At 35.2% G+C, this 14548-nt stretch overlaps 1 protein-coding gene across 1 annotated transcript; it reads right to left on the bottom strand.

The window, feature by feature from the left end:
* Positions 1 to 400: 400 nt before the first annotated feature.
* LOC107878074 (heat shock 70 kDa protein 17) lies at positions 401 to 10136 on the bottom strand. The gene is made up of 13 exons (XM_016724948.2): positions 8758 to 10136; positions 5838 to 5997; positions 5287 to 5529; positions 5041 to 5177; positions 4625 to 4961; positions 4309 to 4470; positions 3683 to 3754; positions 3509 to 3609; positions 3344 to 3413; positions 2503 to 2559; positions 2334 to 2395; positions 1006 to 1078; positions 401 to 877 (listed from the first exon to the last, which is right to left on the bottom strand). The coding sequence occupies exons 1-13, from the start codon at positions 9753 to 9755 to the stop codon at positions 683 to 685; spliced, it is 2667 nt and encodes an 888-aa protein (XP_016580434.2). The 5' UTR covers positions 9756 to 10136; the 3' UTR covers positions 401 to 682.
* Between the last annotated feature and the right edge of the window lie 4412 nt (positions 10137 to 14548).

Here is a 14548-nt window from a genome sequence, read left to right as displayed (position 1 = left end):
AAATAAATTTCTTTTTAAAAAATCAACCCCCATCCTAAAATCCACCCCTCCTCCCCCGACCCCTCCCTAAAAAATAAATTTTTATTTTAAAAAAATTAAACTTTCAAAAAATACTCTTACCCTACCCTCACTCCCTATCCACCCACCCTTTTCTACCCATTCAAATTTATTTTCTTTACGAGAGGTAAATATTAATATGTTAATATTTTTTAGACTAAGCGAGTTAAATTGAGCGGTCAAGACCCAACCCGATTTTTACTCATTTCAACGCAAAGTGAATTTGGGTGGGTCATAACCCAACCCAATATCTAATTCAACCCATTTAATATCTTCAATCTCAACCCAACCCGTCCATTTGACACCCTAGGCAAAAGGGTGATGGCAAAAGGCTTTCAGAGGAGGAGCTAACAAAATTCTATTCTGCAGCCAAAAATGGCGCATGAATATGTTCCTGATGTTCTACATAAATATTGTGCTACAGATATCACTGATCAAGTGTAAGATCCCTTAGCATGTACTACTTGAACCCAAGACTGCAACACTTCCAAAGCACGGCAAGAAAAAGCATCCCATGGAAAAGATGGGTTCGACTCGGTATATACTCTACAATTCAAGCTCCAGTCTCTTCCTCTTTGTAATTTGGCATATAACTAGCCTTTGATGTGTCATTGTAGGATAATAATCATAACTCATCATGATCCGATTTTTCATCGGTGGATGGCTTTTCTCCATCTGCAGCTGTTTGTTCTTTCTGGGAGGTACCCTCCTCAGAAGAGGAGTTGGTAGCATCTGCTTTCTCCTTGCTGCTTTCAGTTTCATTTTTCACAGGCTTCTCAATCTTTGGCTTTGGCTTTGGTATTCTATTTACCTTGTTAACCTGATCCATGAAAAAGGGACAATCAGGCAGTGAAAGCTTCACATGTTGAATCAGTTGAGTAGCTGACTACCAAATTTCTCGTTCAACTCTATCACTAGACCAAATTAACGAAGATTTAGATCAGGTACCTTGTCTTGAAGATCCAAAACCTTTGTATATACTTCTTCAGAAGTAAATGCAGGCTCCTCGGATCCAGGAGTGCTGTAGGACAAGAAAAGGTGTTAACACAGTGTATGAAAAAGGGGATAAAAAGGCAGTAAGAAAATTTTCCATTTCAAAAACAGGATAAAATTTTCTCAGAACAATATTATAGAAGAGAGTTGTGACTTTCTCAAACTGGCTTTTCAAAAATAGGATAAAAGTTTTTCAGCACAATATTATAGAATAGAGTTGTGACTTTCTCAAACTGGCAAGCCAGACCACTGGGATATATGGGAATAATTTTTATGGAGAACCCATGGGCCCGATAAAATTTTATGTATTTTTCCCCGGAAATTCTAGGTACTACTATGCATGTAACTTCGGCTAAGCCAGTTCAGAACCAAAATATTTTGTTCAAGTTTTGGTAGTCTATATATACCGTATGGATCATAATTTTTATGGAGAACCAGTCAGCAAATGATATTTTATATTATTTTGCCACCAGAAATTCTAGGTACTATTGCATGCAATGTAACTTGGACTTGGCCATTTTAGAGCCACATTATTTTGTTCAAACTTTTGCCATCTAGCTCGAGAACTGACTAAGCACATACGAAAATTCAGCAATTAAAGAGGATAAATGTTTAAGCTGTTCTTTTTTCTTTCACCTTTTTTTTGGTTTCGTTTTTATTTTTTCTGATAACGGAGAAGTCTCCTGTAGGCTTGTAGGCTTCTGGCGCTACTTCAGTTGGCACAGAGGTTCGAAACTCCAGGTAGTCTAGGCCCAGGGTTCAATCAAATTAATGCTAACCCACACATCATGTGATGGTCCTTGTCACTGAGCAAAAGCCCTGGGGGGTAAACATTCTAGAGCACCCATTCTCCTCTTTTCTAGTCTCACAGTACATCTTCCTCCTTAGGTCCCAATTGGATAGGGCAAATGTTGAAAGACTATAAAGTTGCACCTTTCTCCCTTCTAATTCAGTTGAATGAAATACAGAACTAAGTAAGAATATAAAAAAACATATGCATATACAAATGTTCAAAATCAAAGTGTATATGCTTCAACACGCACACAAATCCACTCCATTTATTCTTTACAGACAGTATAACAGTATCTCTTTCGGGAGTTCAACGGCTCAATAGTTTAATGAACAAGATGCTCCAATAGGAAAATAATGGGCATTCACTGATTAAATTAAAAGCGGCAGCGGAAACGAACAGAGTAAGTACGAAAGAAAAAGGGGAGCAGCAAAACTAACATGGAGAGTGAACGCACAAATAACCATATGAAAATAGGAAAAAGTGAACTTACTCCTCCTGTTCAGCCTCCTTCTGATTTAACCAATTCTTCACTTTCTCAGCTTCATTTAGAACCTGCAAACATGACCCTTTTTAAATTTCCCAGCTACGAACATTAAGAGGAGATGCCTTAGCTTCTATTGTATCAAAACAGAAATATGCACAACAGCTGAAAAGATCACCTCATCTATTCTTCCCTTAGGAAGCCAGGATTTGTTGATTTCCCATCCATGCACGATCTGAAGGTATCCAAGAAAGAATAAAAGGTAAATTACAAGGGTCAAAGGCAATAAAAGATTCAAAACTTTGCTAGCTTTGACAGTTATAATAGCAAATGTGAAATCACTGAAATACAGGTGCAGTTTAATATATCAATTTCATCAATACGTCTTATACGCTTCAAATCTAGAAGATACCCATGGCTACTATCACCTCAAACAGTGCCTCAAAGCTTACAGCTTATTTTTCCACATCCACGCTTGAAAAACTTCAGTGCCGACTTGCAGTTTGATGTGCTGGCACAACCTAGTAATTTTTCTTAAACCTACTAACTTCGCCATTTTGCTTTAGAAAATAAATAAACAGATATTCCCTCAGTTTCATTTTTTTGACTTAGTATGACTCGGCACAGAGTTTAAGAAAATAAAAATGACTATCGAATCTTGTGGTCTTAAACTAAAGATGTGTGTGATGTACTAAGATGCTCTTTGAATCTTGTGGTCTTAAATATGTCATGGATGATATTGGTTGTAAAGAGTTATAATAAATATAGAAAGGCACTCTTTTTTAAACAGACTTAATAGAAAAACAGCACAAACAAATTAAAAAGGAGGGAGTACTATCTATTGTCCACCTATATATATAGATATCACCATGACACGAATAGGTGATATTTCTTGTCCAACTAGATATATATATGCCACCATGAGACACTCTTTCAAACTCACATTCTGCACTACATGATCAGAAAATTTAACCAAGCAGAAGAAGAGTATAACTGGGACAAGAAATCAAACTTCCTACCTGTTGCACTTCATTAAGGTACTTGCGAGCATGGTCAGATGCAGCAGGGCGTGCAGTAAGTTCATTACGTCTGCACAAAGGATTACACTCAACATAACTACCTAAACCTTGTACAAAAAGTAACTATGCATTGGCCTTTGAGTTCAGTTGATACTAGGAGCAGACCTGAAAAATATGGGGTCCCCAATAGCTTTCAACTTATCTAAATGTTCTTGAAACTGGGTGGCAGATGCATCTTCACCATCTGTGTACAACCATTCTTGTACCTGAAAAACTTCATTTAGTATATTTATGATAAACATATATATGACAAAACATGGAAAAAGGAGATTGGCAAACCTCATCAAGTTTCTCAATAAAGAACTGGCGCTGTTGACTAGTCGATATTTTCTCAAAATCTCCAGATTCTAGCTGGTAAATGACCACATTCAAACATTAGAAATAGAGGAAGTGATTTATTAATCAGTACTATGTGATCAATCAGCAAATAAAAAATGCAAGCGTAAAACAGCGGTAGTGAACGGCCACTGGAAGCCAAATGATATAAAGTGCATTATAAGAAGAAAAAAAGACCAAGAATCTAATAGCGATCCACAAGTTGACAACATCTAGCTAACAATATCACCAGAGCAACAGAGTAAGAATATGTGCCTGTGTTCTGCATCTGCGTACATGTTTCATTTGAGGCTCAAAATCAGACCAGTTTTACAAAAGGATGTTTCATGAGAATCATGAAGCATGGCTATATAGTTGAAAACTGTTGCAAGAAAGATTTTTCTAGCTGCAAAGCCACTAGTATAAGCTAGAGGAAAAACACATATTAACAAATCGAACAAGTGTATGCAATTTGAATGAGAAATGGGAAAATCAAGAATACACATAAGGCATTCAAAGGATGAACAGATCAGGTGTCCACATAATCACAAGCATGGGCAAGGGGGGTTAAGAGATATAAGCCCTCGAACCTTGTCTCTCGTATCATATATGTATCCTTCCAAGCTATTCTTCAATTCTGCTGTTCTTCTTCTTTCTTCATCTTTTTGGTCCAATGCCTCCAGTTTGCTTTTAGCTTCACCAAAAGATTCTTTCGAAAGAGATGCTCCTGGCCCAGCAGTCTTCTCATCAATCTACACGAACAAAGAAGTCTCAAGGATAAGACTGGTTAAAAACATCACAACACTACGATATTTCTAAATTAACATTTTCCCCGGAACCTAATGGAAATCGATAAAGAAGGGGATGCGAATTAGATTCCCCTGCATATGGGTAAGTTTAGAAGACCTTAAGCGGAACTCGGAAAGTCCGTTTCTTCAGCTTCTTCTCTGTATCAGGACTTGTGATGCTAGAATCATTTGCAGCAAGATCAGAGGTGTTATTATTACCACCGTCCGCATTCAGCTTTTCATCGCTTTCCTCTGTACTACTGGGGCTATTTTCAGTTGATGTGTTCACAGAAGCAGAGGTCGAGTTGTCCACAGTTAGATTCTTTCGTGGAACTTCAACCCATTCAGTTATTTCAATAATAGCATCTGCTCGATCTAATGAAAATATTCCACTTCTACTAAGGGAGAAATGTAAATTAGCCTTGACAGGAGCAGAAAGATTCCGTGATGCATACCTAAAAAAAAAGGAAAAGCACGAAGCTCAGAATAATAGATCACCAAGCACCATTTGATCCAGATATTGATGATTCTTACTTCTCGCTGGCATCAGTAAGACCTGACACTGCATACTGAGCAAATGTAAGCGAAGAAGTTCCCGGTGGCAAGAAGTCATCGCTTTCATACGCTAGTGAAACTTCAAAATCCTTGTTGTGAACAATGGATCTGAACATCTGCAGTTAGAACACACAATAGGAAATAAAACAGGCATATATTAAGTCTGTCCTTTAGTAACCTATTTTTTACCCAACAATATACAGTCAAAACAAATTTCTGATATACCTTGCTGGGTAGTTTCTTCATACGCGGTATGGTAAACTGTTTGGTGCTTTCATCTTGAGGAAGATCTGGACCATCTACTTCGATCACATATCCATATGGAGAACCATCAATCATTCCCAATTTACGATTCAATTTGATTCCATCACTTATATTAGCAGCATGCAATGAGGCACCAAGTGCAATTGCTTCATCAGAGTCCAAGTGTCTGTCCAGATTCCTTCCAAGAAATTCCTGCAGTTTAGCCTGCAATTGAGGAATGTAAATTTTACTTTTCAAGAAAACAATATGCGTTCTCACAACTCCTCAATTGAGCATGCTACAAGCAATGATGTCTAAATCTACATTTACTCTGAATATAATGCTACAGATTCAGTGTCAAGAAACTCCACAAGCCAGCAACAAAACATGTATTTTATCCTACTATATATAATTCATAAGCAACCAAAAAATTTCCTTGAGTTTAGTTTACAAGTGTATGACAACTGCAAATATGTATTTTTTCCTGTAATTGGTAGACCTTAACTTTGATAAGAAAGAGCAGTGACTCAGACCTGCAATTTTGGTACCCTAGTGGCACCTCCAATCAACTCCACTGCATAAATATCTTCTAATTTCAAACCAGAATGAGTAAGAACTTCCTTCAAAGGTACAAGAGCTTTTTCCCACAAATCGGCACATAACTCTTCAAATTTCTCACGAGTTATTGAGCTCCTGCAACAAAATAAATTCCTGATGAGTGAATAAATGAAAAACAAGTGAAAGCAACAGATTGAATATCGCTCTTCCTCCTCTTCCAGACGTGTAAGTATGCTAGGACATACACATGAGAGGAAGCGTACTCCTATAATAGCAACGTTACTCAGAACTTCTTTATCTACGAATTAGATGGAATTGAGCATTTGATCATGTCAACTAGGGATGAACATAATCTGTTGTCATATTAACTAAAAATTATGAAGAAAGACATGCAAACATGGGGAAACAGAAAAGAGAAACAAAAAATTCACAAAGCACTCCAGTTTTGATGCATTTCCTCATAGAATCAGTTTAAATTAATCACAGAACTTATATAGCACAGAATCAGAGCAAATACAACAGCATCAACTTTCAACTAAGCCTCGCCTCAAGCTCTATTTCAGCTTTCACAACTGCCATTTTATATAAAAATAGAAGCATCTTCTTCATTATTTTTTCTCCTTTTCAAATTCTTACTCTCGTTAGTTGAACAGCTTATCCTTCACCTCAACCACATGTGTTAATCATTATTACTTGCATGCGATATTAAACTTTGACTAACCAAAAGTTTTGAAAAAGTAAACAAAATAGAAGAAACCACAAGGACAAAAGAAAAAGAAAAAGTAAAAGCAAGTAATATTACATTTGTTTAATCCTCTAGCAAGATCAGCTTGAGAAATACTATGGCGGTAGAAGTGTTCGACCAAATCCTATCCCAGGGTTTGAATCAATTTTGCTTTAAAGAGGCTTACTCCATGCACAAAGTGCTCCTCCACTGATTTGGGGTTAATGGAAGAGTGAGTGTAACCATATAGGGTTCCCCTTGTATCTAAGCAAGAGATTTCTTTGACCAATTTGCTTGCTTAGGCAGGAGGACGAAGTGGTGGTGAGGTTGGATTCCTTCGTAGGAAATTTATAAGAGGGATAGTTTTAAGTATCTCGGGTCTATGATTCAGGGGAATGGCGAGATTGATAAGGATGTCTCTAAACGTATTGGAGCAGGTTGGATGAAGTAGAGGCTCGCCTCGGGAGTGTTGTGCGATAAGAAGGTGCCCTTAAAGCTTAAAGGCAAGTCCTACAGAGTGGTAGTCCGTCCGACCATGCTGTATGGGGCGGAGTGTTGGCCAGTCAAGAACTCCCACATTCAAAAATTGAAGGCAGCGGAAATGAGAATGTTGCGTTGGATGTGTGGACTTACTAGAGGGGATAGAGTTAGGAATGAGATTATCCGGAAGAAGGTGGGAGTAGCTTCGGTGGAGGACAAGATGCGGGAAGGAAGGCTAAGATGGTTTGGGCATGTGATGAGGAGGGGCATGGATGCCCCAGTTTGTAGGTGTGAGAGGCTAGCGTGGGATGGTTTCAGCAGAAGTAGAGGTAGGCCGAAGAAATACTGGAGAGAAGTGATTAGACATGACATGGGGCTGTTACAGCTTACTGAGGACATGGCCCTAGATAGAAAGGTGTGGAAGTGCGGATTAGGGTAGAAGGTTAGTGCGTGTGTGGGTTGTAACTAGTAGTTAGGGAGCTCTGGTGTAGCCGGGTTAGTAAGCCTACGACTATGTCCAGTGGTAGGAGCCGCTAGTGTATGGCTTATACAAGGGGTGACCTTTTCTTATTTCTTATTTCCTGTTTTTTTAATTTCATATCGCTCTTATTTTCGTGGGTCTCTTAGCTCTATTTTTATTATCTCTCATTTCTTATTTTGTTTATACCACCCATTCTGTTTCATGTACTACTATGACCTTGTTAACCATTCATTATCTTGAGCCAGGGGTCTATCGGAAACAGCCTCTCTACTTCTTCGAAAGTAGCGGTATGGACTGCGTACATTTTACCCTCCCCAGACCCCACTTGGTGGGATTACACTGGGTTTGTTGTTGTTGTTGTTGCTGCTTGCTTAGGCAAAGTTGATATTTGATCTAGACTGGTCCACAATATCTCTGGCAGGCTACAGTGATCAAGATGCCAAAAATAGGACCTGCCCCTATGTTCTGATTAATAATTCATCTCAGGGTACATTTACTTGTAGAATGTACCAAATTAAAGAAAGGCTGAACAAGTGATGAAAAGAAAGCAATAGAAACAGTAATGTCAAAATTCAAAAGAAGCAGTTACAGCAAGAGCCTATTCATTTGAAAAGTAGCTCCATCACATCTCAAGCACATGGACTCAAATCTCTTATAGGGTTCATCATGAGCAAAAACATGAAATACCATAGCAAGTGCACAGGTATATAGTACTGAGTCTCACCCTTCTATCAGCATAAAGATTCCCCAAGCCTTACCTATCATAGACAGGATTACTGATCACCTTTCTCAAGATAAGGTGACATCATTTCAATTATTAAGAGCACATTGAAGAACTAAAAGTTATTCTCGGTCTTTTTATTCTTTTACTATTTCCATATTTCTTATTCTTAGTTTTATATTACTACTTGTTGTCTTCTATGCCTCTATGTTCTTACTATCCTGTTGCTGTCACTTCTTATGTCTTCATAAATGTTGTGTTTTTGCTTTCCTTGAGCCAGAGGGTCTACCAAAAACAGCCTTTCTACCTGTCAAGGTAGGGATAAGGTCTGGGTACACTCTACCCTCCCCAGACCTCACGTGGGACTATACTATGTTGTTGTTATCGTTGTACATTGAAGAACTAAAAGATAAATTTCAGAACTAAAACTTCAAAGCAATAGATAAACTTCAAGAAACTAAGAGAATTCACGTGGATAAACATACTTACCTAAAATCGCGATCATCATAAATAGATTCAACCGAAATTGGAGCAGCTGTATTTGCACTAAGAATTTCCTTTGTTCGCTTAACTTGCTTCTTCAATTTTGCCATTGCCTTTGGAGACCTCCTTATGTCAACCCCATTTCCTACCTGTTTATTAAACTCATCAGCAAAGTACTCCACCAGTCTTAGTTCCATATGTTCTCCTCCCAACTCTGCGTTCCATCTAACATCCTTAACTTGAAATTGGTTGACCGATACCGTCTTCCCAAACTCCTTAGTATTATAAGCAGAGAAATACACCAACGCAGCATACGTACTACCCGCACCCATATCATAGAAAATCACATGCCTTGAACCATTCGAAAAATCCTTGTCAATACCATATTGCAACGCCGCACCAGAATGTTCATTCACAAGCGCCAACACATTAATCCCAGCTAATTCCGCAGCAGCAAGCAGTCCTTTCCTCTCGGCCACTCCCATATAAGCCGGCACAGTCACCACAGCATCCTTCACTGGCGTTCCACGCGTATGCGCCTCCGCTAACCCAGCCGCATACTTCAACAACATCGCCACCAACTCCTCCGCTATAAAATCTCCCCCTTCCGTCTTAAACACCGCCACATTCCTCGATTCCTCGGGTGAAATGTCGTAATTCAGGTAAAGAGATTCCAGATTTTTCGAGACGTGGGAGAAAGGTTTCGATATCAAATCACGGAGATGGGAATAAACCTTGTTCGGATAACGAGCCAATATTCCAGAAGCTTCTTCTCCGATAAGACGACTACCAGAGTGGAACGCCACAAGCGACGGAGTTTTCCTTTTCGACATTTCGTTGATTGCGATAGATATCGGAGGCTGCCCGGGCTTTAGGTTAACCACGGCGACTTTGAACCATTCCGATCCAAGATCTATACTCGAAACAGCTGATTTACATGGAATCGAATTCAGCAAAAACAAGGACAGAAATATCCCTAACCGGAGCAACATCTTCGTCGGCATCGGAATAAGATCTTCTCCGGTGAAGTTCAAAATTGGGAAGAGGAAATTTCTGTAGCAGAAGAAAGTGTAGGGTATATATAGTGTTTGAGGTAACAGGTGGAAAGTGCATTGATTGGCCAATAAGGATATGACATGTGGGATAATGTACACGTGGCATGATATGTGACGCCCAGTGTGTTGGTTTTTGCTGTTGGCAGTGGATCTAACCTCACGGCTCTGGTCATTGGATTTTGACGTGTCTGGGGAGCGGTTTTATTTTTTGACCTGTGGACATATTTGCAAAAGTTTGTTGGACAAAAATTGCAACAAGTTTGTTTTTGATGCGAAAGAGAAAGAGCCGAAATATTATTCATCAAAAAGAAACAAATTAAAGACGTTCTTCAAAATTTTCATAGTGCTCGTATTAATAAACAAAATTATATATAATAAAATAAAATTATTTAAAAATAACAATTAACAGTTAAAATAAATAAACATCAAATAAAAGCAAAACAAAACAAAAAAGAGAAATACTTATCTTATGAACCACATAAGTGCATATGATAAGTGTTGTGCTGATTAAAACAATCATATAGACAATATATTGCATTTTCGTTGTAAGATAATGCAGCATGAAGTCTTGCGCTTCATGATCAACAAAGTATACGTGACTTGCAAGTATTTAAAACTTTATATAGTGGTAAGAGATAATTTTAAGTGTTTTTATCCATGTGAAATTCATATAGTTTGTATATTTTACAATAGGTAGAACAATCAAATATGTTTTAGAGGTTCTATGCAAATTATATATTCACTCCTGTTAAGAAGAGGTTTTAAAGTACTTATAGTAAAACTTGTCCTATGACAATAAATTATTAGATATTTCTTAATTTAAATGATAAGTTTAAGATCAAAAGATTTAAAAGACTGCACACATCTTTAATTTAAAGATCACAAGATCCAAAAATCTCTTTTTATATTTCTTAAACTTCACGCTTAATCAAAAATCAAATAAAGACACTTAATTTGAGACAAAGAATGCAACAAAAGTTTAACTCTTTAATCAAGTCCAAACAAAGATCATATTTGATGTCCCTTCTAAAGCCCTAAGAAAGGTTGCTTATGATCTTGTAATGATCAATCTAATGCGTTGCTGCAAATCTTTGCAGCTCATTTCGATCCCCTGCTTGAATTCTTGAGGCAACCTTCTTCTCCTTATTCGCTATATTATATTCCTCATTTTTTATTATACTGTCTATTTTTTTTTATGTTGTTGCATGCAAGAATACATGTGCAAATGTGCTATCATCATACACCATAACATATAAAAGACACCGACACAACTATAGCAATTGACAAAAAAATTCTTTCTATTACTATTTATTAACTAAAAGAAAGACAAGAAAAAAATCACATTAAATATAAAAAAATAATATAAATTAAATCAAAGCCAAATAATAAAAAGACAAATAAAGAAGGAAAAAAAAATGAACATTAGTGAAGGTTAAATATCTTTTCTACCCATGTTACCATCTTTGATGTGAAGTCTATGAAAGTATTGGATCATCTCAAATGTGAGAAGGGAACAATTTCATACTGCCAAAGACCATCCACAATAGACATATCACAGTTTGTTATATTTTTTAAAAGCTTTGGTTCCTCATCACTTTGAGAGCACAACATAAATGAAATATTATAAAAGTGCTCATAACGTTGATACACTATGCCTTCTATGTGAATTTTGTAAACAACGTTTTTTCCTAGCACAATAACAAAAGATTGCAAATTGTCCGAATATAATATTTGTATTATACCCTCTTCCACTTATATAGTAAGTCGAAATAAATGAAAGTCAGTATAGGACAAGTATATGAAATTTTTTTAAATCGGAGATGTAAATGCATGATGGAGGAGAGAAGGGAGAAATTAAAGTCATATTGATTCATATTAACCTTCAAAATAATTTTTTTTAAGAAGGCAATCTGGTAAGTAGAAATAAAACATTGTGGACATTGAGAGAGCTTAGTTAGCAACGAAGTTACCTATTTCTGAAGCAAAAGAAGAAATACTACTTTTTTATTCAGCTTGAGGAAGATACAAGAAAACAAAACAAAATGTCATTTTCTCTTTTTGGAGAATAGACAATGGAATCACGACTTGATAGAGAGCACTACAAAGCTACAATACCTGAATGCCAAAATCCAAAAAAAAAAAGGTGAATGATAAGGGTAAAAACCTACAACACCGGTATACCAAAGCTAAAATCGATGAAAAGGTACAAATATTCATATTATACAGTATATCACATCAAATAGGTGAATTTATCACATCATTTTCTAATGTAATTTATTGAGAGCTAGTTTATCCTTTATACTTCATTAAAATGTCATACCTCTTATAAATTGTATGAGCCAAATACGTCTAGTCAATTATAAAGAACACGAGGTAGAAGTAAGGTATTACACTCGACCCTCCTCAAATTGAGATTTTCAGGATTTGTTGTTGTTGTAATTATTAATAACACCAAATTCAAGCTTAGTTATCTACACTTCAACACTATTCCTTGATTTATGCCAGCTTTATGTAATGGGCTCTTTACACACTCATATAGTTGAAGTTCTAAAAATCATTCATCACCTATATTTAACCATGAGAAGAGTAAAAGAGAGAGAATAAGAATAAGCTAACTGTACCAAATCGTCGTACTACATAAATTATCAGTTTATATGATGTACAATCTAGGAACAATTAGTCACCTCTATGGAGCTAATACATGTATAATCACCTCCTATATAAAAGTTCATGTACTTAACATTGGTTAGATGATTAACAAGTTAGAATATTAAAATATAATTTTTTTTCTATTAAGTGAATAATATTCGACATATAACAAATTAATGTACTGAATAGTTCCATGTATTACCAGATTAACTATCAACTTCCTTTCTAAAATATAAAACTTGTGAGATCATGTGCTTATGTTTTAGATTCTTAAGCTAGATTTGTTGAGGAATTTTCTCAAACGTATGTAGGGAAAAAAGCCTATAATAAAGTCGCTGCTCTCAAGCGACTATAAAAAAATTTAAATAAAATCAACGTAACAGATAAAGACAAGATAAGAAGAAGAAAATCTATCAAAAAATAGAAAAAATAGATACAAAAAATAGACTTAATAATCTATTTGTTCATCCTTATATACCTCAATATCACAACTACATTCACACATAACAAACTTTTCAAAACTCCTCACTTCTCTACATGTTGAGAAATTAAAAAAAAATGAAGAAGATTAAAGAAAAATTAAGAGAAAACTTACCTACAATTGGAAGAGAAGAGAAAGCCAAAACTAAAAATGTAATGAAAAATGGCAAGAATGTAGTTTGAAGAGCAGATAGAGTATGTCGATGTAGAGTATTCTAGAATCTTTTATCATTGAGTAAAAAGATTATTTTACCCTTGGTCGTTCCTTTACTCCCTCTTCTATATAGTATATATATATATATATATATATATATATATACATACAAAGGATATTTATAGGCATATGTTGATGTGGCATGTCTCATAAGTCAAGAAAAGTATTTATCTTTTTTCTCTTTTTTTAGTTTTTTTCCTTATTTCACAAGTCACTGTATTTATTATTAAAGAAAACTGCACATTAATATATGTAACTGTTGAATATAAATGGCTCTAATGCTTCATAATAATTAAGAAAAAATTCAATAGTTCATATCGATTTTTGTAAGGTTCTCTTTATCGAATTACTTAATAGTACCTCGAATTATTGTATTTGATCTGTTCATTTATAGTGTTTAAACTGTTTTTTTTTTGTGTCTTTTGTTGTTTAAACTGCCATATTTGTTGTAGGGTTTGGTCGTTTAAGTGTTTGTAAAATTTGATGTGGATTTTGTGTTGGCTGTCAAAATTAAGCCTTTTTAACTTGGATAATATTTTTTGTTTTGTATTAGTTTTGTTATGTATCGCGTTGAACTGTTTTTTGATTGTGTCTTTGTTGTTTGAATTTTCTTGAGGTGGATTTTGATCAGTTTAGTGTTTTTACGCAAAAATAATTTGGGTTTTGTGTTTTGAGGTCAAAATTAGACCTTTTTAATAGGAGAGCTCGTGTTAATTGTGTTGACATTCAACTTTATCCACCTGATACTCCTTCTAGGCTACTATTTTAGTAAAATTATTTAATTTCAAATATTAATATTTTTTTACACATTATTCTTATATTAAATACAAGTTGACGTGTCATATTCATAATTTAGAAAAATGCACAAATTATTTTATTATTTTTAGTATCATTTTTTATGATTTTTAAACTTAAATATGATATTTTACATAATTTTATTAAATTGTTTTTTTCACGTAATTGTGCACACTCATATTTTTGCAAATACATTGTCTAGTTTATTATTATAATAATAATAATAATAATAATAATAATAATAATAATAATAATAATAATAATAATATTTATTTAAATAACAACCTAAATTAAATTAGTTTATTTGATCTATTTATTTTCTGACTTTTACCACAATATACCAATTCTAACATAAGCTTTATTCAATTTATTGCAATTATAGTCAAAATTAATTCAATTTTTAAAACCCTAAATTAAAGCCCAATTATTGACCTTCTTTTAAATAATGTTAATCTCAGCCGTTGATCAAAACTAATTCAATGACTGAGATCGTTTCAATTCCCTTTTCTTTTTAAAAACTCAAACAAACCCTAAGGCCCCATTATTTCCCACAAACATCTGTCTCCCCACCCCTTCCCTCTTGAGAAAATTGAAGAATATGTGT

The sequence above is a fragment of the Capsicum annuum genome, chromosome 7 (genome assembly GCF_002878395.1).
Source record: "Capsicum annuum cultivar UCD-10X-F1 chromosome 7, UCD10Xv1.1, whole genome shotgun sequence".
In the NCBI taxonomy this organism is placed as follows: Eukaryota; Viridiplantae; Streptophyta; class Magnoliopsida; order Solanales; family Solanaceae; genus Capsicum; species Capsicum annuum.
This window is presented reverse-complemented; position numbering and strand designations above follow the sequence as displayed.